We start from the raw sequence: 26,936 nt of genomic DNA on the forward strand, positions 1-26,936 counted from the left end.
ACCAAGAAAGACAAAGAAGAGGGAAGAAGGAATATCCAGTCTTCAAAAGTCTGAAGTTCTGACTTTGAAACTAACCTAAGGGATGATTTTTGTGGTTAGCCACAAAGGGTAGAATTGGGGAAAATGTGTAGAAACTGCAGAGAAGAGGATGTAGGTTTGATGTCAGAAAAAGTTGCTAAGCCTGAAAGAGTTATCCTAAAGTGGACTACACTGCCTCAGCAGTGAGGTGATTATCCCTCACTGAAGCTGAATGAGAACTCTTTGAATATACATTCAATGAGTTTCTTTTTCAGGTATGTGTTATGACCACCCAAGATCCTACCAGAAAGAGGCCTTGAACTTGGTTGACAACATGTAACAGTTTTACCTAATTTGGTTTGGAGGGTTCATTTGTTTGTTTTGTTCATTCCGCAGTTAGCAGAAAGATGACATGACCAGATCTATGTGCAAGCAAAATTGTGTAGAGTTGTGTACAGACATAGGATCATAAGATATCCAAAGCCCTGTCATTGATCCTCCTTCAGTCCTTGTGCTCCAGGGCTGACATCCTACCACCCCCATCATCAGTGCCCCCCCCCCACTCTTAGGAAGAGTCCTTCCCACTTTTACCTTCCTTACCATCTAAGCCATCATCACAATGCTTTCAAGTTTATTGGGTTTTCATACAGTTAAAAGAAGACATTTCAGAATTAGACAGCTCCCCTGTGACACATGGGCATGGACTAATTGTATGACACAGCCATTCCCATAGCATGGAGTATGGGCTCCAGAACAATCAATCTCTTCCCAGGCAATAAGGGGAAAGCTCCAAGTTTAGAGATCTCAATCCCAAACCACCTCCTTAAACCAGACATCGAATTTCTACTCTAACCCCTTGGCTGTGGATACTGATCCACCCCCTATATGGGCACACACAATCCAAATAGTGCATCCCAAGAGAACGTGCACTTCTGAAAACTGACCACAGATTGCCAAGATAAGGCACTGACAAAAATCTGAGGGGGAAAAAAACCTAGTTTTTTTATGCAAATGATTTCTGTAGGGGATTGAATAAGCTTATTCCCTGAGGTGATGGGGGGATGCTGGATGAGCCAAGACTCTGCCTCAAGCAAAGGGATAGAGTTCTCTAGAGGGTCCAATCACCTCAAACCTTCCAAGTCATGAAAGAATCATTTTCTTCCTACACATATCCCCTTATCAAAAGATTGAAAGTACATGCCTCCCAAAGAACATTTCATAACTCATACTGAAACAACTTGGGTACAGAGAGGACCTTAATTATCTAGTAGCAACTGTGTTTGATCTCAGTCTGTCCCTTGTAGCCCCCACCTCCACCCCAAGAAGCAGCCTGAAGCTACTACTGTTCATATTCATTCTTTTGTTACATTCTTTCCTGCATCCCCTACTCAGAGATCCATTGCAAAACATCTCCAGTGTCAGGAATAAATGGAACCCCAGATCTAGACCCCTAGATTATAAATGCAATTCCTCCAGTCCCTAATGTTATAACCAGAAAAGAAGCTTTCTTCAAGGACCAAGTTTTTCCTCCATATCCAGACAATCATTGCCATCAATCTATTCTCATGGAGGGGAACTCTTCCAAATGCCCTTTCATTTAATAGTCAGAGTTTGCACTGCTTCTTGGTATTCCTTATTGGTAAAGTACTGACTGTTGAATGCTGACAGACGAGACAAGATGGATCCTCCCACCCATGAGAGGTAGATTCGATTTGGCCGGGATACAACTTCAGCTGGGAACCAATGGGATCTAATTGTATTCAGCTCCCAGAGAAGGCGCTCTGGGAAGCCAGAGAAGAGGGTATTGCCCCCAGAAAGGACCACATGAGAGAAGAGGTTGGGATGCTCCTCTGAATCACACTTCATGACTGTTTCAATAACTTCCGAGCTTAGTTCCAAATTTGGCAAATCATGTTGGGCGGTCCAGAAGAACATGTCAGGAAAAGTACGAAATTCTGAGGCCAGGGTGATGACCTTCCCATCAGGCAGGACAGTCACTCCAGGAACATTGGACATTGGGTCAATGACATTTCCTTGCTGATTAGGATGTTTGCTTATATAGCATAATCTCTCTTTAACTATGTCCATATCATACCGCTGGGATAGGCTGTTCAAGTTCATATCTGTGTTAAACAAAACCTTGTGTAGTAGCACATTGACATCTAACCCAGCCATCTCAAAAATCTTGGTGAATAAAGGCTTGGCTCTGCCATTGCAAACAGGTGTGATGTAGGTGACTGTAGTCCCAGAGTGTAAGACCAACCCAGTCAAAAAGCCTGAGCCAAAAAGACAAAGTTCAGCATGGTTGCCAACATACAGAGATGGAACATGAAAAGTCTCCATCATCACCTGGAGAAAAAAAAAAAAAATCAGTATTAGTCATGGGTTTGAGAAAAGCCTGAACATATCCCCTACCCTGTAGACTGGGAGTTCCCTGAGAGCAGAGCTCTTACAGAATTTTGCCTTTCTTTGTACCATCAGACCTTAACACAATGCCTGGCACATTCTAAGTTCTTAAAAATGCTTATTTGACTGACTACCTGACTGTCACCCCTAAGAGCCTATGTCATAGGACAGGGTTCAAAGGCTCAAGAAGTATTACAAGATAGGGTCCCCCAACCATGACTGAAGGGAGATCACTTCTTTCTTTTCTTTAATCATCTTTCCAATCAAATCTTAAATTATTTAGCCTTATGTGCTTGTTTTTCCTGACAAATTTGTCCGCTTAATGTTTCCTCAAGGAGATATACCAACCTTTATGCCTTTCTACAAGCTACAATTTCCTTGCCCCAGAATTTATTCCCTTCTTTTCTTGGAGTCCCAATTTCACTCAAAGATCAACTCTAATGTCAGCTTTTAATGAGACCTTTCCTGGCACCAAGAAATTGCTGTATATTCATTTTATAACTCGCTACAGATGTGTGTATGGTTATATATGTTTGAATGTATATGCATATTGTTATGCATATATAATATATAGGATACCCCAAAAGTCTTAGAGCATACTACCTGAGGACAAATGTACATACATAAGAATGTATACATACATACTAAGACTCTGGAGATACCACACATATCCGTGTACATCTCCATATATTGCGCAAGAAGCAAGCCTTAGACTAATGGTCTGGATTCTCATCCCTAGTGTTAAGGACACTGGCAGCAATGTTGGTGTCATTTAAAATCCACCAATGCATGCTTCTGTTAAGACCCTGTGAAGGATTAAAACTAGATTCCAATAGTAAAGAGCCACTCTCTAATTTGAGATGACCTGGTGCTCATGGTGCTTTTCTTTAAGTTGCTTCAATTCTGCCTTGGTCATAGAGTGCAGTACCTTCTCTGATGATGGCATGCCATGCTGCCCGCCCTCCCATATCTCCCTTGCTGCCCAATCAATTTATGGAATCAGGAGAACATGAGTTCAAATCTGACCTCAGATACTTAACAATTACCTAGCTGTGCAACCTTGGGAAGATCACTCAGCAAAAATCACATTGTCTTTGCAAGACAATGGTCTTACGAAAAGAGCACATGAGTAAGAGTGTGTGAGAGAGCAACTTCAAGGTGTTCCTGTATCAATTCTTCTGACTCTCCTATGAGTGCTTGCTCATATGAATGTTATCCATAAAATGTTCTTTTTTGGCAATCATATGCCTGGCAATGACACAACATGGTCAGCACATCATAGTTACACTCTCTGCAGTAATGTTTAAATACTTGACAGCTTAGCTCAAGAAAGGACCTCTGTATCAGGTATCTCTCCTGCCCAGTGATCTTCAGAATCTTCCCAAGACAATTTAAATGGAAGCGATTCAGTTTCCTGGCATGGCACTGGTAGATTGTTCAGGTTTCACAGGCATATAGCAATGAGGTCAGCACAACAGCTCTGTAGACCTTCAGTTTGGTAGTCAAACTTATGTTTCTTCTTTCCATCTCCCAAATACTAAGCCAGCTCTGGTAATGCCTGTGTCAGCCTCATTATCAATATGTACCTCTCTGTAAAGTGCACTGCCAAGATAAGTGAACTTATCAACAGTACTCAAAAGGAATCAATAGCTCTATGTATGTATAGTTGGTGCTGGCTGATGGATCAACTGTGTTTTCTTGGTATTACTTATTAGGCCAAAGTTAGCACAAGCAGCAGAGAATCGATCCATACTTTGTTGCATCTCAGTTTCCAAGACTGCATTGAGTGCACAATCATCTGCAAACAGAAAATCATGCACTAAAACTCCCTCCATTTAGTCTTAACTTTTAACCTTTTCAGCTTGAAGAATTGACTGCCAGTGTCAGAGCTGACCTTGATACCATGCTCATCCTCAGTGAAGGTGTTTGACAGTAATGACTGAAAACATCAAGTTAAAAAGAATGGGAGCAATGATAATATCTTGTTTCACTCCAGTGGTGATCAGGAAATCATGAGATAATCATCTGTATGTCCACCTCACTGAGTACACGTATGGGACTGCCCAGTCAATGCCATCCCTTGAAAGGCTAATGAGTCATTGTAGTGGGCAGCACTTCTGTCTCACCTTCCTTGCAGATTTTGAGCCTATAAGAAACTTAGTCATCCTATTTCCACATAGGCAGACAGGCAGACAGCCAAGATGGACAGGACGAACAGACAAGACAGACAAAGATACATATATTTGTTTACATATGTTTGTATGCATGTCTATTGTGTATGTTTATACCACATTGCATGTTTCTTTTTTTCCATCCTAGCACAAAAGAAAGTTCCTCGAGGATGAATTCATTTTCAATGTATTGTTAGTCCCTAGACCAATGCCTAGTACTTAGTGGGCATATAATAAAACTTTTAAAATTGGAGAACCCTGGTCTTACAGTTAATGAATCTGGGTTCAAATACCAGTTGCAATATTTACCAATTATGAGTGATCAAGAAGACATTTCTTGTCTTCTCTCCATATTCATTTATACATCTGTAAAATGGGAATAAACCTTTGCAAAAATGCTTAGATCTTGGTTAGATTTTTGAAGACATCAAGGTCATCCACTGCATCTATAGCCATCACCAGTTGTCCTGTCTTTCTATGCTGGATCATGATGACTTTGAAAAAGAGAGTGAGGTAGATGATATCATGTAGTTCTACCTCACTTAAATCCAATTTACACACACAACAATAGACATCACTCATAACATTCCTCAAAGTCCTGTGGTGACAGGCAAGTGATAAAGCAGCAGGTGCTGATACAATGGGAGCTGTAGTCACACAGTTGGCCCAGGTCATAGGTCATTTTCCCCACTGTAAGCAGCAGTGAGATTCGGCAATCCCTTGGGGGACTGAGCAGCTCTTTTAAGGATCACACTGCTCACCTCCTGATATGAGGAGGGGCTGGAAAGAGTGCCCTAAAGGTTGTCAGCTTACCCAACCTTGTCCTGATTACTGCAGCAGTCAGGGATCCCAGTGTAGTCAAGACACAAAAAAATCTACAAAGACTTCTTCAAAGAAGATTTCACTCACCAATGGTGCATGGAACATACACACACTCACAGAAGACACAAGACCCAATAGAGCTGAAAGATGAACAGCACTTGTTGCAAGAGAATTCCGTATCATATCCAAATAGTAGCCCTGAATAAAACAAGGCTGGCAAGTGAAGGCCAGCTGACTGAAGTCAGAGCTGGATACACATTTTTCTGAAGTAGTGAGGGGGAACACTGAAGCTGGGATAGGTTTTACAATCAAAACAAATCTAGTCGACATTCTTGAATATCTACAAAAAAAGAAATGAACAACAGGCTCATGACAATGAGATTACCACTTCCAGGAAAGCGCCATGCCACCATCATCAGTAACTATAGAGCCTTTGTGCTGATTTCATTGCTATATTTTATGGAGAACTCCCACAGGACAAGTGTTCACGGGGGGGGGGGGGGGGGTCAGAAGAAGTGATATCAAGACACACTGAAGAACTTTAGAACTGATTGTACAGCATGGGAGACACTGGCACAGGGCCACCTAGAATGTCATGCCCTCAGTGAGGGTGCTGTACTCTATGAGGAAGGCAGAATTGAAGTAGCTCACAGAAAACATGACATCCCCAGGTGTTCACGAGGACTATTTGTACCTAACCTGTGGTAGTGCATGGAACACACTGCAATGTGTCTAAAACATAGTGATGTCCTTTTGGTCTTCTTTGATAATGAAGGACAAGAACATGACGAACACGGATAAAGTCGAAGAAAAATTTTATGAAGACCTGGATAACCCTAATCATTAAGGTACCAAGAGAAGACAAACTTATAATTCTGGATGACTTTATTGCTAGAGTGGGTTCAGGTTACTAGACATGGCAGAGAGCCCTTGGGAAGAATAGAGTTGGAAACAGCAATAGTAATGGTCACCCTACTACTGAAGACTTGTTCATCTCATGATCTTCTCAACACAAATACTATCTTCCATTTATCTAAACACAATAAAACTTCCTAGATATTCCCTTGTAGTAAACATTGGCATCTATTAGACTATGTGATTTTAAGGAGAAGGGACAAATGAGATGTAAGAGTGACAATGGCAATGTGTGTTGCAGAGTGCTGGACTCATCCTGTCTAAGTGAAATATTCACTAAGTGAAATATTCACATTCAACTAAAGTGGTGGCCCCAAGGCAAAATGATTACTAGAAGAATTAATGTCAAGAGATTAGAGTGTCTCTCTGAGTGGAAACAGTTTGTTTCCAGTATGGAGGAAAAACTGGACCAACACATAGTTGACAACAATGGAACAGAAAAAGAGTGGGCAGCTTTCAGAGATCTGGTGGACAGCACTGCATTTGCTCATCTGGGCCAGAACACTCACAAACACCAAGACTAGTTTGATGAAAATGATGGGGAAATACAGAAGCTACTAAATGAAAAATCAGAACTCTTCAGGGTTTGCTAGCAGGATAGTTCATCCTATTTCTAAGAAGGCAACACTTAATTCCATCAAAAATGAAGTACAAACAAAGCTTAGTGAGATGCAGGATTCTTGACTCAGTAAAAAGGCAGATGAAATTCAATTTTATTTAGACAGTATCAAATCAAAATGCTTTTATGATGTCCTGAAGGCTATTTATGGGCCAAAGACCTATGGTGCATCTCAACTACTCAGTTCTGATGGATCTACAACGATAATAGGGATATGATCCTGATTCCATTTCAGCTGAGATCTACAAGGTGGGGGGAGGGGGCCAGTCCATTGCTCATTCAAAAACTGACTGAATTTTTTCATTTTTTTGGCATAAAGAAGCTATCCCCCCCAAAAGTCAAGGATGCCACCATTGTCTATATCTTTAAAGGTAAAGGGAATAGATTGTCCTGTGAGAATCACAGGGGTTTTTTTTCCCCTTTTTGTCATTGTTGGTGAGATTCTTGCCAGAGTCCTTCTCAATAGGCAGCTCCTTCACCTGGAAGATTGTCACCTCCCTGAGAGCCAGTGTGGCTTCAGAAGGGATTGAGGAATAGTTAATATGGAGTTTGTTACACCCAACAACTTCAGGAAAAATTCAGGAACAGAACAGAGGTCTTTATACAACATTTGTCTATCTGACCAAGGCCTTTGACACCATCAGTTGTGAGGATTTGTGGAAAATTGTGTCAAAATTTGATTACCCAAAGAAGTTCATGAGCATTATAGGTCAATTTCATGACAACATGTTTTCCCAGGTTCTGGATAGAGATGATAAGTCTCAAGATTTCCAGGTCATCAATGGAGTGAAATAAGGATGTGTCCTTGCTCACTTTTTTAGTATGTTTTCAGCCATGTTATCACTAAGAGTGAACATGGTCTCAAGGTCAGCTACGTGCACTGATGGCAAGTTGTTCAATTTGAAAAGGCTACAAGCTAAGACCAAATTAAAGGGAGCATCTGTGCATGACCCTTTGTTTGCAAATGATTGTGCACTCAATGCAGCCTCTGAAGCTGAGATGCAACAGAGTATGGATCAATTCTCTGCTGCTTGTGCTAATTTTCATCTAACAATTAACACCAAGAAAACACAAATGCTCCATCAGCCAGCACCACACCATCCATATGTAGAATCATTTATTACAGCAAATGGAGAAGTTTTAAGTATGGGGACAAATCCACTTATTTTGGGAGTGTTCTTTCCAGAGATGTACACATTAACCATGATGTTGATGCATGCATTGCCAGATCTAGGTCAGTATTTGGAAGGCTCCAAAAGAAAATGTGGGAGAGAAGAGTTATTAGACTAACTACCAAACTGAAGGTCTGAAGAGCTGTTATGCTGATCTCATTGCTATATGACTGTGAAACCTGGACAGTCTACCATGCTGTGTCAGGAAACTGAATCACTTCCATTTAAATTGTCTTAGGAAGATTCTGAAGATCACCTGGCAGGAGAAGATACCAGACACTCGAGCTAAACTGCCTAGCATTCCAGCATTACTACAGAGATTGCAACTATGATACATTGGACACAGTATTAGAATACCAGATGTATGCTTGTCCAAAAAACTTTTATGGAGAACTCACACAGGACAAGTGTTCACAAGGAGGTCAGAAGAAATGATACAAAGACACCCTGAAGGTCTCACTAAAGAACTTTAGAACTGATTATACAGTATGGGAGACGCTGACACAGGGTAACCTAGCGTATCATGTCTTCAATCAGTGAGGGTACTGCACTCTGTGAGGAAGGCAGAATTGAATTAGCTCACAGAAAACATGAGATCCATAAGTTTAGAGTACCCATCCCAGGTGTTCACATGGACTATTTGTGCCCAACCTGTGGTAGTGCATTCCAAACTCATGTTGGTCTGATCAGTCACAGTGGGACACACTGAAATTTGTTTCAAATATAGTGATATCCTTCATTATCAAAGAAGACCAAAATGACAAGAACCAACCAACCAATATCCAGCCTCAATCCCTCTTCTGAGCTCCCTCTCTCCCCCCTCCTTGGACATTTCAAGCTGGATGCCCAGACATATCTGAAATCTGACCTGTCTCAAACACAGCTCACTATCTTTCTCCATGATCTTTTTTTCCTACCAAATTTCACTATTTCTATCAAGAATATCACTTTTCTTCCAGCGTCCCAAATTTATAACCTTAGCATTATTCCTATCTCTTCACTCCCCTTTACCCTATGTATCCCAATCACCTAATCTTATATGGACCTTCATAGCATCTCTCAATCACATGGCCATAATTAGGCTCATCATTTCTCCTCTATGTTATTTCAATATTTTCCTAATTAATCTCCTTGTCTCAAACTCTATCCTCCACTCCACTACTAGAGAGATTTTCCTTAAACCAGATCTGATCATATCTCTCCCTTAGACAAAATAATTCAGTGATTTCCTTTTGCCTATATTGGGAGTTTTGGAGTCAATCTAGCTTTCTAACCTTACTCTACATCATTCCCCTTCCTGTACTCTATGGTCTAGTCATCCTGCAATTTTCTTTCTTCTTCATAGAACATTCTATCTCCAAGCTCCATGTGCCCAATGTTTGGAATTTACTCCCTCCTCTCTCAAAAAAAAAAAAATCACTCTCTTGACTTGAAAGGCAGGTCACATACCTTTTTCTCCATGTAACAATCTCTGATTCCTTCTCCCTAACTACTAATTTCTCTTTTTCTAGCTATTTTATCTTTATTATACTTATTTGTACATGTCTCCCTGGAGAGAATGAAAGAACCTAAATTGCCATCTGTCCTTTGTATTCTCATCCCCTATTACACTCCTCATATAGAACTTAAGTTTTTTTGATGATGAACAACTTCACCAATGCTTAGAAATCCATCATTCAGCAATCAAGAATATGAAAATAGTTTTTGTCCATACTAAAAAAAAATAATTTGGGCTAAGTTTATTGATTAAGATCTGGGAAAGATGTTAGAGAACTCAGTTCAAAAGTCTCATTTTACAAATGAGGAAGCTCAAGTGCAGAGAGGTGAAGGATCATAAAAGTAGTGTGTCACCATAAGTGAAGTTTGGTGACAGTAAAATGACCAAAATAGGGATGGGGAAAGAATCTAGTCCAGGTCCTCTGACCTCAAAGAACAAGAGAGATAGAAAGTGGATTCCCCATCAAAGATGGAATATTTTTTATTATTTGTACCCCTGTCCTCCAAAGGGTTTTGCCAAGCTAGCTCCAAGAGTCCAGCTTACAATGTCACATTCATTGGCAATATCCTCTCCCCTATGTCAAATGACAAAGGTCATTTAGGGGCTGAATTCAAATTCCATTTTGGCCACCAACCAGCTAAATTGACCCAGAAACTTGCCATTTGATTCCAAATGAGTTAGTCTGGAAACAAACAGAAATTACATACAAAGAAACTAATAGCTAGAGATCTACATTAGAAATTAAGGGAATTCCATACTAACAAAATTTCAGATCTTTATTTTATTCAAAGAAACAGAAAAAGAAAATGAGAGGAAATGTGAAAGAGCTCCATTGATCTAATTTCCTCCAAGTTGAAAGGAGAAAATAGACTCAGGTAAAGGGATCCAAGAGGTCACTCCCTTCCTCCAGGGACCAACTCAAGTACTATTCTGTCCCAGGAAATTTTTCCTGATCATCCTTCTCTTCTTCATCTTCAATATGCCCACTATACCCTACCAAGCTATTGTCATTGTAGTTGTTTTTAAAAAGGTCTTTCCATCTATTCCTTTTTAAGCTCCCTGAAGAAAGGACCTGGTTGTTTCTATGGTAGTATCCACAATGCTAGACAAAGGACAGATTTCCTAGGTTTGCTAAATAATAGAAATAATGCCACTAGAAAGGTCTTTAGACTCTGATGTTATCAAAGGAACAAAAATCAGACCCAAAGAAGTAAGGGACCACACCTGCCTTCTCTCAGGGTGAGGGATAAGAGAGGTTAAATACAGTATATGCCATCAGACAATTACTGTGTCAATTGGTTTTGTTTAAATGTTTTTCCACTGTTAAGAGGAAGAGTTCAAAGAGGAGGCTGCACTGAAAGGGAAATGACTATTAGAAAAACAAGAGACAATAAAGCATGCTTGCTGAATTGACGTGTTCCAGTTCTCCACTAGAAGCCCTCAAACCTCTTATCTAATCAATAGTTGGCCTTATCTTTCCCATTCTGGTTCATCTTCTCCTCACTCAGTGATCTTGCTTTCTTGGGATCTGCTCTCAGCATCCCAAGGGCAACTGTCCCTGGGCAAAATGATGATGATGATGATGATGTTTGTTTGTCCTTCATTCTTGAAGACCATGGCATCAGAGAGGTGATGTCACAATAAGCACATTATTAGACTTGAGTGAGAGGGATGCTGTGCGAAGTCACCAGCCTTACTTTCTCCTCCAGAGCCATCTGGATCCAGTGGCCAGATATGAATCAGGATGATTTGAGATAGCCCTGGATGTGAAGCATTCAGGGCTAAGTGACTTGCCCACCGGACACAGCCAGTGAGTATCAAGTATCTGGAGACTGGATTCGAACTCCTGACATCCTGACTCCAAGCTATCAAAACACTGTGCCATCTAGCTCCCCAGGACAAAATGGCAGAGGAAAGAAGCCCCATAACTGTTTTTCCTAATCTCACTTCTGTTTAGAAATCTAGTCACAGTACTGAGAAGATAATCTTTAGGGCAGCTAAGTGACACAGCAGATAGAGCACCAGTCCTGGAATGAGGAGGACTTGAGTTCAAATATGACTTCAGACATTTAATAATTGCCTAGTTGTAGGATCTTGGACAAGTCACTTAAGCCCTTTGCCTTAAATAAATAAAAAAAAAATTTAAAAGACACTTTTAGTTATAGAGCTAAAGCAACAAACCTTGGAAATTCAAGAAAAGAAATGGAAGGAGAAGCATATTCCATCTTACCTCTATCAACTTCTTCCGATCATTCTCATTTGATAGAAATCCCGTAAGCAGCACCGGATGGTCCTCAGTCTTGAGCCCAAGGAGATCATAAGTATATTTCAAAATAGTCTCCAAGTTATCCCAATTTATGACCTGACCTCGTTGGATGAGAAACTCAGTAGGTATTTGCCTGAGTAGGGGCAAGTTAATATGGCCTACAATTTTCCTTTTTGGTGGATTACTTGGTCCTGGATTCTCTGGGTGGGACTGGTATCCAATGACTTCAGGAACTGCTATTCTGGGGTGGTTTCTTCCTCCCGGGCCAGCTCTGCACCAGTCACTGCCAATATCAATGACTACAGAAACCTCTTCCATCAAGAAAATAAAGGTGAAGTCAATAAGGAACAAGAAGGGTATCTGTGAGCAGGTACAGTGGGCGTAACCTGGAACTTTAAAAGACAACAAACAGAACAGAAAGATAACAGAGAAAACCCTCAGCAAAAAAAAAAAAAAATCATTTTGAGTGTGGGAAAACATCAGAACTTGAATTGGAAGGTGGAGAGAGAATCTTCTCCAATCCATCCAAGGATACCTTTAGCCATTTCACACAGAAACTTCTAAGAACACTGAGCTTGGGAGTCAGTATACTAAGAATGGCATCTGGTTCAATCAATTCTAGTTTTATGACCCTGGACATGTCTCTTACCTCCTCTGGACCTGCTTCCTTCTCCAGAAGAAGTAGTGGATTTGATCAGAGACTCTAAGAAAACTTTCCCCACTGATATGCCATGCTTCTCTTTTAAAGAATAAGCATTTTGGCTAGATGTGTTTCCAGGTTATCAGCCTACTGAGCAGTTCTACCTGAAGTGTCAGGTCCCTTTTTAAAGGGAAGGGAATAATTATGGAATTTAGTTTGTCTGCAGTCATACAGCAAGAACTCCAAGTATCAACTTCCTCTAGGATTATGGTGTAACCTAAGTGGAGGGAAGAGAGCAAAAGGAAAGGTCAGTTGTCTAGGTGAGAAGTGATCACCCACAAAAACCTGTTGTCTTCTATGTATGACATCTAATGTAGACAGATTCATTTCAGAAACAAAGTGAGTCTATAAGGTCCTCAAACATAGAACCTCAACCTTCTTAGTCCTGAGTTGGGTACAACACAATAAATTTCTGCTTTCTCTTATTTTTAGCATCAAATTCCAATCCCTGCAATAGCCAGATCAAACCGGGTAACTAGGACTAGAATGATTAGAAAAAGATGAAGTAAGTCCTTGAGAAGAAACTTATTGGACTCTGGCCACAGAGAAAAATGATTTAATTGTTACATTTTTCGTTTACTAATTTTCAGCATAAAGATGAGACCATACTAGTTTTCTCAACATCACACTCATTAGCTAAAGCTCAATTCAACCTAAAGACCAATTAATTGATATGCACTCTAATAATAAGGATAATAACATTGTAATAATAGAATTATAAATATGCCAAGTACTGTACTATGCACTTCACAAATATATCATTTTATCCTCACAACATCCCTGGGAGATAGATGCTGTTATTATTCCCATTTTACAGTTGAGGACATTGAAGCAAACAGAGACTAACTAACTCTGTCTGAGACCGAGTTGGAGGTTCACTCAAGGGCTAACCTGAGACCGAGTTGGAGGTTCACTCAAGGGCTAACCTGAGACCGAGTTGGAGGTTCACTCAAGGGCTAACCTGAGACCGAGTTGGAGGTTCACTCAAGGGCTAACCTGAGACCGAGTTGGAGGTTCACTCAAGGGCTAACCTGAGACCGAGTTGGAGGTTCACTCAAGGGCTAACCTGAGACCGAGTTGGAGGTTCACTCAAGGGCTAACCTGAGACCGAGTTGGAGGTTCACTCAAGGGCTAACCTGAGACCGAGTTGGAGGTTCACTCAAGGGCTAACCTGAGACCGAGTTGGAGGTTCACTCAAGGGCTAACCTGAGACCGAGTTGGAGGTTCACTCAAGGGCTAACCTGAGACCGAGTTGGAGGTTCACTCAAGGGCTAACCTGAGACCGAGTTGGAGGTTCACTCAAGGGCTAACCTGAGACCGAGTTGGAGGTTCACTCAAGGGCTAACCTGAGACCGAGTTGGAGGTTCACTCAAGGGCTAACCTGAGACCGAGTTGGAGGTTCACTCAAGGGCTAACCTGAGACCGAGTTGGAGGTTCACTCAAGGGCTAACCTGAGACCGAGTTGGAGGTTCACTCAAGGGCTAACCTGAGACCGAGTTGGAGGTTCACTCAAGGGCTAACCTGAGACCGAGTTGGAGGTTCACTCAAGGGCTAACCTGAGACCGAGTTGGAGGTTCACTCAAGGGCTAACCTGAGACCGAGTTGGAGGTTCACTCAAGGGCTAACCTGAGACCGAGTTGGAGGTTCACTCAAGGGCTAACCTGAGACCGAGTTGGAGGTTCACTCAAGGGCTAACCTGAGACCGAGTTGGAGGTTCACTCAAGGGCTAACCTGAGACCGAGTTGGAGGTTCACTCAAGGGCTAACCTGAGACCGAGTTGGAGGTTCACTCAAGGGCTAACCTGAGACCGAGTTGGAGGTTCACTCAAGGGCTAACCTGAGACCGAGTTGGAGGTTCACTCAAGGGCTAACCTGAGACCGAGTTGGAGGTTCACTCAAGGGCTAACCTGAGACCGAGTTGGAGGTTCACTCAAGGGCTAACCTGAGACCGAGTTGGAGGTTCACTCAAGGGCTAACCTGAGACCGAGTTGGAGGTTCACTCAAGGGCTAACCTGAGACCGAGTTGGAGGTTCACTCAAGGGCTAACCTGAGACCGAGTTGGAGGTTCACTCAAGGGCTAACCTGAGACCGAGTTGGAGGTTCACTCAAGGGCTAACCTGAGACCGAGTTGGAGGTTCACTCAAGGGCTAACCTGAGACCGAGTTGGAGGTTCACTCAAGGGCTAACCTGAGACCGAGTTGGAGGTTCACTCAAGGGCTAACCTGAGACCGAGTTGGAGGTTCACTCAAGGGCTAACCTGAGACCGAGTTGGAGGTTCACTCAAGGGCTAACCTGAGACCGAGTTGGAGGTTCACTCAAGGGCTAACCTGAGACCGAGTTGGAGGTTCACTCAAGGGCTAACCTGAGACCGAGTTGGAGGTTCACTCAAGGGCTAACCTGAGACCGAGTTGGAGGTTCACTCAAGGGCTAACCTGAGACCGAGTTGGAGGTTCACTCAAGGGCTAACCTGAGACCGAGTTGGAGGTTCACTCAAGGGCTAACCTGAGACCGAGTTGGAGGTTCACTCAAGGGCTAACCTGAGACCGAGTTGGAGGTTCACTCAAGGGCTAACCTGAGACCGAGTTGGAGGTTCACTCAAGGGCTAACCTGAGACCGAGTTGGAGGTTCACTCAAGGGCTAACCTGAGACCGAGTTGGAGGTTCACTCAAGGGCTAACCTGAGACCGAGTTGGAGGTTCACTCAAGGGCTAACCTGAGACCGAGTTGGAGGTTCACTCAAGGGCTAACCTGAGACCGAGTTGGAGGTTCACTCAAGGGCTAACCTGAGACCGAGTTGGAGGTTCACTCAAGGGCTAACCTGAGACCGAGTTGGAGGTTCACTCAAGGGCTAACCTGAGACCGAGTTGGAGGTTCACTCAAGGGCTAACCTGAGACCGAGTTGGAGGTTCACTCAAGGGCTAACCTGAGACCGAGTTGGAGGTTCACTCAAGGGCTAACCTGAGACCGAGTTGGAGGTTCACTCAAGGGCTAACCTGAGACCGAGTTGGAGGTTCACTCAAGGGCTAACCTGAGACCGAGTTGGAGGTTCACTCAAGGGCTAACCTGAGACCGAGTTGGAGGTTCACTCAAGGGCTAACCTGAGACCGAGTTGGAGGTTCACTCAAGGGCTAACCTGAGACCGAGTTGGAGGTTCACTCAAGGGCTAACCTGAGACCGAGTTGGAGGTTCACTCAAGGGCTAACCTGAGACCGAGTTGGAGGTTCACTCAAGGGCTAACCTGAGACCGAGTTGGAGGTTCACTCAAGGGCTAACCTGAGACCGAGTTGGAGGTTCACTCAAGGGCTAACCTGAGACCGAGTTGGAGGTTCACTCAAGGGCTAACCTGAGACCGAGTTGGAGGTTCACTCAAGGGCTAACCTGAGACCGAGTTGGAGGTTCACTCAAGGGCTAACCTGAGACCGAGTTGGAGGTTCACTCAAGGGCTAACCTGAGACCGAGTTGGAGGTTCACTCAAGGGCTAACCTGAGACCGAGTTGGAGGTTCACTCAAGGGCTAACCTGAGACCGAGTTGGAGGTTCACTCAAGGGCTAACCTGAGACCGAGTTGGAGGTTCACTCAAGGGCTAACCTGAGACCGAGTTGGAGGTTCACTCAAGGGCTAACCTGAGACCGAGTTGGAGGTTCACTCAAGGGCTAACCTGAGACCGAGTTGGAGGTTCACTCAAGGGCTAACCTGAGACCGAGTTGGAGGTTCACTCAAGGGCTAACCTGAGACCGAGTTGGAGGTTCACTCAAGGGCTAACCTGAGACCGAGTTGGAGGTTCACTCAAGGGCTAACCTGAGACCGAGTTGGAGGTTCACTCAAGGGCTAACCTGAGACCGAGTTGGAGGTTCACTCAAGGGCTAACCTGAGACCGAGTTGGAGGTTCACTCAAGGGCTAACCTGAGACCGAGTTGGAGGTTCACTCAAGGGCTAACCTGAGACCGAGTTGGAGGTTCACTCAAGGGCTAACCTGAGACCGAGTTGGAGGTTCACTCAAGGGCTAACCTGAGACCGAGTTGGAGGTTCACTCAAGGGCTAACCTGAGACCGAGTTGGAGGTTCACTCAAGGGCTAACCTGAGACCGAGTTGGAGGTTCACTCAAGGGCTAACCTGAGACCGAGTTGGAGGTTCACTCAAGGGCTAACCTGAGACCGAGTTGGAGGTTCACTCAAGGGCTAACCTGAGACCGAGTTGGAGGTTCACTCAAGGGCTAACCTGAGACCGAGTTGGAGGTTCACTCAAGGGCTAACCTGAGACCGAGTTGGAGGTTCACTCAAGGGCTAACCTGAGACCGAGTTGGAGGTTCACTCAAGGGCTAACCTGAGACCGAGTTGGAGGTTCACTCAAGGGCTAACCTGAGACCGAGTTGGAGGTTCACTCAAGGGCTAACCTGAGACCGAGTTGGAGGTTCACTCAAGGGCTAACCTGAGACCGAGTTGGAGGTTCACTCAAGGGCTAACCTGAGACCGAGTTGGAGGTTCACTCAAGGGCTAACCTGAGACCGAGTTGGAGGTTCACTCAAGGGCTAACCTGAGACCGAGTTGGAGGTTCACTCAAGGGCTAACCTGAGACCGAGTTGGAGGTTCACTCAAGGGCTAACCTGAGACCGAGTTGGAGGTTCACTCAAGGGCTAACCTGAGACCGAGTTGGAGGTTCACTCAAGGGCTAACCTGAGACCGAGTTGGAGGTTCACTCAAGGGCTAACCTGAGACCGAGTTGGAGGTTCACTCAAGGGCTAACCTGAGACCGAGTTGGAGGTTCACTCAAGGGCTAACCTGAGACCGAGTTGGAGGTTCACTCAAGGGCTAACCTGAGACCGAGTTGGAGGTTCACTCAAGGGCTAACCTGAGACCGAGTTGGAGGTTCACTCAAGGGCTAACCTGAGACCGAGTTGGAGGTTCACTCAAGGGCTAACCTGAGACCGAGTTGGAGGTTCACTCAAGGGCTAACCTGAGACCGAGTTGGAGGTTCACTCAAGGGCTAACCTGAGACCGAGTTGGAGGTTCACTCAAGGGCTAACCTGAGACCGAGTTGGAGGTTCACTCAAGGGCTAACCTGAGACCGAGTTGGAGGTTCACTCAAGGGCTAACCTGAGACCGAGTTGGAGGTTCACTCAAGGGCTAACCTGAGACCGAGTTGGAGGTTCACTCAAGGGCTAACCTGAGACCGAGTTGGAGGTTCACTCAAGGGCTAACCTGAGACCGAGTTGGAGGTTCACTCAAGGGCTAACCTGAGACCGAGTTGGAGGTTCACTCAAGGGCTAACCTGAGACCGAGTTGGAGGTTCACTCAAGGGCTAACCTGAGACCGAGTTGGAGGTTCACTCAAGGGCTAACCTGAGACCGAGTTGGAGGTTCACTCAAGGGCTAACCTGAGACCGAGTTGGAGGTTCACTCAAGGGCTAACCTGAGACCGAGTTGGAGGTTCACTCAAGGGCTAACCTGAGACCGAGTTGGAGGTTCACTCAAGGGCTAACCTGAGACCGAGTTGGAGGTTCACTCAAGGGCTAACCTGAGACCGAGTTGGAGGTTCACTCAAGGGCTAACCTGAGACCGAGTTGGAGGTTCACTCAAGGGCTAACCTGAGACCGAGTTGGAGGTTCACTCAAGGGCTAACCTGAGACCGAGTTGGAGGTTCACTCAAGGGCTAACCTGAGACCGAGTTGGAGGTTCACTCAAGGGCTAACCTGAGACCGAGTTGGAGGTTCACTCAAGGGCTAACCTGAGACCGAGTTGGAGGTTCACTCAAGGGCTAACCTGAGACCGAGTTGGAGGTTCACTCAAGGGCTAACCTGAGACCGAGTTGGAGGTTCACTCAAGGGCTAACCTGAGACCGAGTTGGAGGTTCACTCAAGGGCTAACCTGAGACCGAGTTGGAGGTTCACTCAAGGGCTAACCTGAGACCGAGTTGGAGGTTCACTCAAGGGCTAACCTGAGACCGAGTTGGAGGTTCACTCAAGGGCTAACCTGAGACCGAGTTGGAGGTTCACTCAAGGGCTAACCTGAGACCGAGTTGGAGGTTCACTCAAGGGCTAACCTGAGACCGAGTTGGAGGTTCACTCAAGGGCTAACCTGAGACCGAGTTGGAGGTTCACTCAAGGGCTAACCTGAGACCGAGTTGGAGGTTCACTCAAGGGCTAACCTGAGACCGAGTTGGAGGTTCACTCAAGGGCTAACCTGAGACCGAGTTGGAGGTTCACTCAAGGGCTAACCTGAGACCGAGTTGGAGGTTCACTCAAGGGCTAACCTGAGACCGAGTTGGAGGTTCACTCAAGGGCTAACCTGAGACCGAGTTGGAGGTTCACTCAAGGGCTAACCTATATTCACTGTGACATCTAGTGCTTCTTCTATGATGAAGTTCTTGCTATTCCAGAGCAATTCTAGGCAGAAGGATTCTGGAACCAGCTTGTATCTACCCAAGAGCTGATTGTTAAATTTGCAATGCACATTTATATTATGGAAATTGTCAAATGCTTCAATTAGGAGCTTAATTTTTTGTTTTTGTTTTGATTAGATTAGCTAGGTTTAAGAAAGTCAGAGATGGGGAGGCTAGGTTGCATAGTGGATAAAGCACTGGCCTTGGAGTCAGGAGTACCTGGGTTCAAATCCAGCCCCAGACACTTAATAATTACCTAGCTCTGTGGCCTTGGGCAAGCCACTTAACCCCATTGCCTTGCCAAAACGTTAAAAAAAAAAAAGTCATAGAGATTAAGTATAAAAGTATATTATATATGGCGTTTTATTCCCTGAGAATCAAATGCTAATCATTTAAGAGCACATCCCTAGCCTCAGGGGTCAAAAAGATTTTTCTTATATTAACTAAAAGTTGTGTGCTCAATTTACTAGTTCAAGACCATAGAACTCCAAATAAACTTAATCTCTCTTTTAAACTAAATCTGCCCCTTCCTAAACCTTCTCCCTTCCCTACCCTAATCATCCCCAGCTCCTCCTGCATCTCCAACACCTCCCACAGTGTAGTTCACAAATATTTAATGAATGCCTCATTCTTGGCGAGTTGTGAGTATAAGAGAACTAAGAAAACCTAGAATTAGAGAAATGTGATCGGATTTGAGGAAATAAGCCAAGTTCTCCAAACAAAGGTAAAGAATCTTAAACTCCCATAAAATCATGGGATGTGCAGATATACTAAGGACTTCTCACTATATTATATCAAGATGAAACATTTCCTATCTACTCCCTGACCATGAGTATAGGATACTAGACCCAAACAGGGAATGGATAGGGGAAAAGGAACTGAAGAAATTTAATCAAATATTACCAGTCTATTCTCTTGGATGAACACCTCCAACTCCCACTGAGAATACCCTAAGGAATTTCTGCCCAGATATAAGTTGTACCAGATAAGGGATAAGTTGTACCAGACACTTAGGTGCTGCAGTGGATAGCGTACCTGCACTGGAATCAGGAGGACCCAAGTTCAAACCAACCTCAGACACTTAATAATTACCTAGCTGTGTGACCTTGGGCAAGCCACTTAACCCTATTGTCTTACACAAAAATGTTATAATAAAAGAATAAAAATAAGTTGTACCAGATGACTGCTTAGATGCTCCCAGTTCTGGTTTTCTTGGTGAAAATTTTTATTTATCTTAATCTGAACAGCTTTCACCTGATTGAAAGTCCTTCAGTCCTAATGAAGTCCAACTCCAGGGGTCAGAAATAGTTTCCTTATAAGAAAAAAAATCATGAAATTTATGCACTCATTTCCTCTAACAGCATACTGGAGACAATGAAGAAGTCTAATCTCACTTTTATGAGATCTTTATACTAATTGTGTCCCTCCCTATGCTTTTCTCTTACCTCATTCTCAGGCCCATCAAAAGATGTTTGCATTGCATTACCCCCAAATGTCTGGGTTCAAATCCATCCTTAATACACAAGCTGAGCCACTACTGATAAATTTTTAGAATCTTGGTTTTCCCATTTATAAAGAGGTGATAAGATCATTCATAGAATGACAGAAGTTCAAATGAGCAAATAATCAACGTTCTTTCTTTCAAAGCTTTAATGCATCTTACAAATGGCAGTTATTAGTATTCTCCAGGTTGCCCTCCTCTGGATTCAGTCAAATCATCTGAAGGGGACAACAGGATAGCTCCTGAGACCATTGGGAAGTTGGAGGAGGGGAGGCATTGTCCTCTTGGTCCTTATTCCTAGGAGATAATCCAGAATTCTTGAACTCTCATGCCTAATATCTGTTATCTATTCTAGTTCATTTGAAATTTCAGCAGACTGGCATCCTTTTCTACTCCTGCCACCAGCACAGACTCCCCTTCTCTCAGGTAGCATTTGGTGCCTGTTCTTCCTTTCCCCGTTACCACTTGAACTGCCATCATGATGTTTCTACTTTTATTGAATTTCTACTTACAGTTAAAAGCAGGCATTTCTAAACTGGGCAGCTCCCCTCTTGGGTAAATAACATTTGCATTCCCATACTACAAGGAATGGGTTGCAGAACCCTCAGGATCCCCCTAGGCAATAAGAGATATATACTATAACTACATAGCTATGAAATACTGATCTTCTCCCTAACTTTTCAATATGCAGACAGACACCACACACAGAAACACAAACACATATGCACAGACACATGGCACCCCAGAACACTCCATTGTTCCCCAGACTAAGCACATTCTAACCATGTTAAGACATGAAAAGCATCTTTAAGAGATCTAGTTTAGTTTTGATGAGGAGGACAGAATACTTACATGTCTGTTCTCTGATGGGATTCAAGAAACAGGATGAAGGATAAAGGGAGATGGACCAAAGCCAAGTCAGTTTCAAAAGAGGGATTGAGGGTCTCTAGAGTCCAAGTACCTAGACCTTTCCAAGCTATGAGAGATTTATTCTCTCTCTGCCATTGTATCCTTTCCAAAAGTGTAGCAACCTCATTTTTGAAAAACTAGAAACGTCCCCTCCTCGAGAAAGCATTCATTTCGAGTGGGGGCATGAGATCTCTCCTGCCCTATATTCTTCTAGTACCTCAAAGTGCATTTTCCAAGTAGGAGGATGTATACTAAACTTTGAAATCTCACAACTGTTGGATCTCAATCCAGACTTCCCAATCAACATGTAAAAATAGATCTTCTTGAATGTTTAAATCAAGTCCCATTAACAAGCCAAAATTTTAGACATTAACTAGTGCCAGCAGGGGAAAAAAGTTAAAGCAAACAAACAAAACCCACAGGGATGGAATCCTAGAGTCAATCTGTGAGCTTCTTTCAGGAACCAAGTGCTGTCTATGCCCCAAGAATCATTATGCTTTAAATGGTTCCTCTTCTGGAAATCTTGATAAAGTATGTTATTGGAGTACAGCTACCCCTGCTTCATTGTATTTTTCTCTAGTTATGCAGTAGGAATTGAAGGTTGACAGACAACACAATATGGAGCCCCCTATCCAGGGGAGGTAGATTCGATTTGGCTGGGAGATTACATCACTTGGCCATGAGCCATGTCTACTTCTGTGCAGCTCCTGGAAAAGACGCTCTGGGAAGCCAGGAAAAAGGGTGCTGCCCCCAGAGAGAACCACATGAGAAAGAATAGATTTGAAATTCCAACCACACGATAGTGCTGATCTAACAATTTTATCTTTCAATTCTTCTCCTACCGAGAAAAATTGAGAAGGTTTGAAGAGGACATCAGGGTAAGTAAAATGTTCTTCAGAAAGAGACACAGTCATCCCATCAGGAAGGACAGAGGTCCATCTTTGCATAGAAGTCAAGCCTGTAGATTTCTTCTGATCAGGGTTTTTGCTCACATAACAAAACTTCTCCTTGAGATCCTCCATGGCTTCTCTGTGAATCAAGTGCTTCATTTCTGCATCTCTATTGACCAGAGACTTGAATAATAATGAGCTGATATCTAGCCCTGCAAGCTCACTAACTATTGTGCCTTGAGGGATCACTTGACCTCCTAAGAGGGCTGCAATGTGAGTGAGGCCAGCTCCACATTCTAATACCATACCAGTCAAGAGACCAGAGCCAAACAAAGCAAGTTCTGCCTGGTTGCCAATGTGTAGAGATGGAACATGGAAGGTCTCCATCATGATCTAGGCAAGAGAATAGGGAGGGGAGAGAAAAAAAATACCATGGGTCTTTCCAGAAAGGAATGAATATATTACTAGAGATTGTGCCATAGAAGAGAGTCCAAAGGCTCAATCCCCATAAATTATTTGGGGAGATTGGGGGGGGGGAGCAATTACCTGATAAGTGCTTTCAATTCATCTTCCTAAAATGATTTTATGATGCACCCTTCCCAACCCTTAGTTTGTGTTCTGGCCAAAGTTACCTATTTAATGTTTCATGTAAGTGTCTTTCATTTCATCTTCTGTCTCCTTTCATCATAGAAGCTTTCTCCCTCCTCCTTTGCCTATAAACCTGGCTCCTCTTTTCCTCTCCCTTCTAGGAATTCTTAGAGCTTGCTTGCTTGGAAGCTCAGTTCAAGCACACTTTACTGAGACCATTGCCTATTCTACTTCTCACAGTCCCTACTCCTGCCTCTCCTTCTCCCAACATCACCAAAAAATTAGTAGTTAATCATTCTGAATGCATTTGTTTGTTTCTGTGTACATATGGTTTCCAGCCCAAGAAGATGTAAGTTTCTTAGGGTAGGAACCATCTGACTTGTGTTGCTATGTTTCTATCACCTGGTGTAGTGTCTGGCATGCAGTAAGTATGTGCTTAATCTACACTTGTAGAACTGAAGAACACAGGACAGGAAGGCAGGAGAGCCTGCATTCAAATCTGAGCCGGTGCTGTTTACTTGGGATGATTTCGTTATCTTTAAAGTGGGGCAAATTCTATCCCAGCCGACCTCATAGACATGTTGCTTGCAAAGTATTTTCTTTGCCTTAGTTCATATTCATATGCTGTTGAACAGGACTGGAGGAAGTCACAATACTATACCGACTATCACAACAACAGCAACAAAATATTTAATCTTAACTATCAAGGTAATTGATTCCCATTTCTCTCTCCATAGCAGTTATTCTAAGCCATCTTGTCTTTCCTCTGGGTCCCACCTTTATAGCCAACGATGTCAACACATGTCCCATTGAAAAATTGAGAACATTTGCTAAGAGCTCCCTTGTCTCCCCCTCCTCTGTCTCATATAATTCAGATGCCACATAAATTGACTCCTCTTTCAATTCTGTTTCCCATGAAGTAGTGACCCTTCACCTTCCCTAGCCAATACCTTTCTAAGTTCCCTCAATCACATCTCTTCTTATTTTGATCTAACAATTGTACCCACTATTCACCCTCCAATCTCTTATTTTCATTCCTTCCCTTTCGGTTGGTTCCTTCCCATTTGTCTATAAATATGCTCATCTCTCCTCATTCATTTTCTGACCCTACTATACCCATAGTTATATTTCTATATTTCTTCATTCATTCATGGCTAAAATTCTTGAGAATATCATATACAAGTGGCACCTCCTTTTCCCCTTTCTTCTGAACCTTTTGCTATTTGGTTTATCATTCGACTAAATGATTTTAAGTTAAAAATTTTCTCTTAAATGTCAAATCTAGTGAATTTTTCTCCATTCTGATTCTCTTTTGGCCTCTATGCTACCTTTGATACTGTTAATGCTGTCTTCTTCTGAAAGTTAGACCTCTGTAGGCATTTGTTCTTTCCTGGGTCCTCTTCCTTTTCTTTTAACTCTGTGCTATCTTCTCTTTTATTATCATCTTAGTGGAGGATAATTTGTGATCTCTCTTCTGAGTCCCACTCTTAAATCACCAATTGCCTTTTGGAAATTTTGAATAAAGTCCTAGTCCCCCAGGCTCAAAACTATGTCTCTATCTTCAACTCCTCCCCACCTCTTACATTATTCATTTTCTTATCAAATTTTGCCATTTCTATGTTTACAGTCTCACTTACATATGCATCTCTTTCCTCAATGACTTGGACCCTGTACCCAGAATCCCTAGGACAAAGTCAATGAGGAAAGAGGTGAAAATCCAGATTGAAGACAGAGAAAAGAGAAGGAAGGCTGTTGAGTGGAGAAAAGACACTGAGAGTTTTAGACAGAGAACAGGAGCAGTCAGAAAACTTTTGTTCTATTTTATTTTGAATCTTTCCTTTTAAAAATTTAAACCACTTAAATTAAACCAACTGACCCAATATCAATATCTGACAACATCTACAATACCATACTCTACATCTCTATTCCTTCATCCTGTCTGAGAGGAAGTAGATGTGTTCCGTTATTATGACCCTGGCTGCTTTCTTCTGAAGTTCATTTCTGATTAGGGTTCTAGTCATGATGCTAATTTTTATAGCGACAGGACTAAAGCAGCCACTTAAAACACCAACGTAAGAAAAGGAGAAAGGGGATAATCATTTATAAGGAAGGCATTTTCTTACCTCTGTGATCTTCTCCTGGCTATACTTGTCACTTGGTAGGAGTCCTGTAACCAGCAGAGCTTGTTCTGTAGGCTTGGTGTTAAGCTCACTAAAAATATGGCTCCACATAAACTCCATGGCATCCCAGTTTGTGATAGAACCCCGGTTGATGATAAATTCTGTAGGAAGATCCCTAATAATTGGCAAATTGCTTGAGCCTGTTAGTACTTTCATCCTCATAGAATTTGGGTCTGAAATTGAGTTTGGTATGGGTAAGTATCCAACAACTGAGGGAACTTTTATTGAAGGAAAATTTTCCCCAGACCAGCCAACTTTGCAACAGGTACTGCCAATGTCCACAACCAGAGAACATTTTTCCATCAGGAGAATGAAGGTGCAGCCAATAAGGGAAGAGGAGGACGTCTTTGAGGACAAGAAGGAGGAGTGTGATCTGGAGCTATGAGGAGTGACAAATAGAAACATCTAAGTAGTCAAAAACAACTTGAAGTTTAGGAAAATATCAGAATGGAAATGGAAGGGAGGAGATGAAAGGTGAGATCATTTCCCAAACCCTAACATTATCGACGTTTTTCTGCAGCCTAATGAGCTGAGAAGACCCCCAGCAAAAAAAAAAAAAAAAAAGAATATTGCGAATGATAAAGGAACTTTGCTCTTACAACAAGTTATATACATCTCTATCTGAATTATGGAGTCTATAGTGTAGGGGAAATGCCAATTTCCTCTTTGAGAGTCCACTTGTATACTGTTAGTAAGACCCTCATAAATTTGATGGGAAGCTTAAATGAGCAAGCAACCTAAATGCTTTCTTTAAAGACTCTAATGCATCATACAAATGACAATTACTAGTATTCTCCAGGTTGCCTTCCATTGGGTGCTATACTTCCTGTGTAAAGTTTGGTGCCTAGTAAAATATCATCTGGAGGGTATAACAGGATAGTTCCTGAGTCTATCAATAAGTTGGAGGAGGGAGAGGATTGCCTTGATGGTCCCCATTCCTAGAGGGGAACCCAAGATTCTTGAACTCCCATGCCTGATGGTCTGCTGTCTCTCCTCCATCTGCAAGAATGATCTGACATCCCTTTCGATCCCTACTACTATCACTTTCTCCCAGGTAGCATTTTGCACCTTTTCTCTACTTTTCCCATCATCACTTGAGCCACTATTACAACACTTCCATTTTTGTTGAGTTTCTACATACAGTTAAAAAAGAAGTCATTTCAGAACTGTATAGCTCCCCCATGAGAACTGTATAAAAATTATATGCATAACACTGCCACTTTCATAGAACTAGGAAAGGCTTGAAGAACCCCCTAGAATCCTTCTAAGCAATAAGAGACATACACTTTAACCTCTTGGGCTCTAGACATAATCCTGTTCCTCCGTGTCCCTCCAAGATAAGTACACACAGACACGCAGACACACACACAGACACACACACACAGAACACATACTCTCCCTTTTCCCTTCAAGTCAACCATAGTTTGGCAGGCTAGCAAACTGAAAAGCACCTGAAAAAGGCTAGTTTTCCCTGAAGAGGACCGAGTACCAACAAGTCTAATCCCCGAGAGGATTTAGGAAAAAAGGGAATGAGAAAAGATACATTCCCTAAGTCTCAGGAAGAGGTCCAAGTTCCAATTTTATCTTCCAGGTGACAGAATATTTGTTTTCTCTCCACACTCCTACAGTTGCCAAAAAATATAGCAGATCTATGTTGGCTGGGGGGAAAAAATATTCTCCCTGCCCCACTCTGAAGACAAGCATCTCTGCATAAGTAGGGCTATGTGGACACTTTTTTTGCCCTGCCCTCTACATAACATTCCAAAGTAAACTTTCCAGAGAAGATGTGGACTATCAAAAGAGACCAAATCTTTTCTCAAGAACAAGAATCATCCCCCCCCCCCCCTTAGGCAGTCAGTCAATATTCATCAATCTATCCCCTTTGGAAAAATCTTGGAAGAAAATT

At 43.0% G+C, this 26,936-nt stretch overlaps 1 protein-coding gene across 1 annotated transcript; it reads right to left on the reverse strand.

Annotated features, from left to right (window-relative positions):
* Positions 1 to 662: 662 nt before the first annotated feature.
* LOC141508321 (uncharacterized) lies at positions 663 to 25,090 on the reverse strand. The gene is made up of 4 exons (XM_074216832.1): positions 24,974 to 25,090; positions 22,571 to 22,655; positions 11,852 to 12,279; positions 663 to 2,367 (listed from the first exon to the last, which is right to left on the reverse strand). Exons 1-4 carry the CDS (start codon positions 25,088 to 25,090, stop codon positions 1,612 to 1,614), a joined length of 1,386 nt encoding a protein of 461 aa, XP_074072933.1. The 3' UTR covers positions 663 to 1,611.
* Between the last annotated feature and the right edge of the window lie 1,846 nt (positions 25,091 to 26,936).

The sequence above is a fragment of the Macrotis lagotis genome, chromosome 1 (genome assembly GCF_037893015.1).
Source record: "Macrotis lagotis isolate mMagLag1 chromosome 1, bilby.v1.9.chrom.fasta, whole genome shotgun sequence".
Taxonomy (NCBI): Eukaryota; Metazoa; Chordata; class Mammalia; order Peramelemorphia; family Peramelidae; genus Macrotis; species Macrotis lagotis.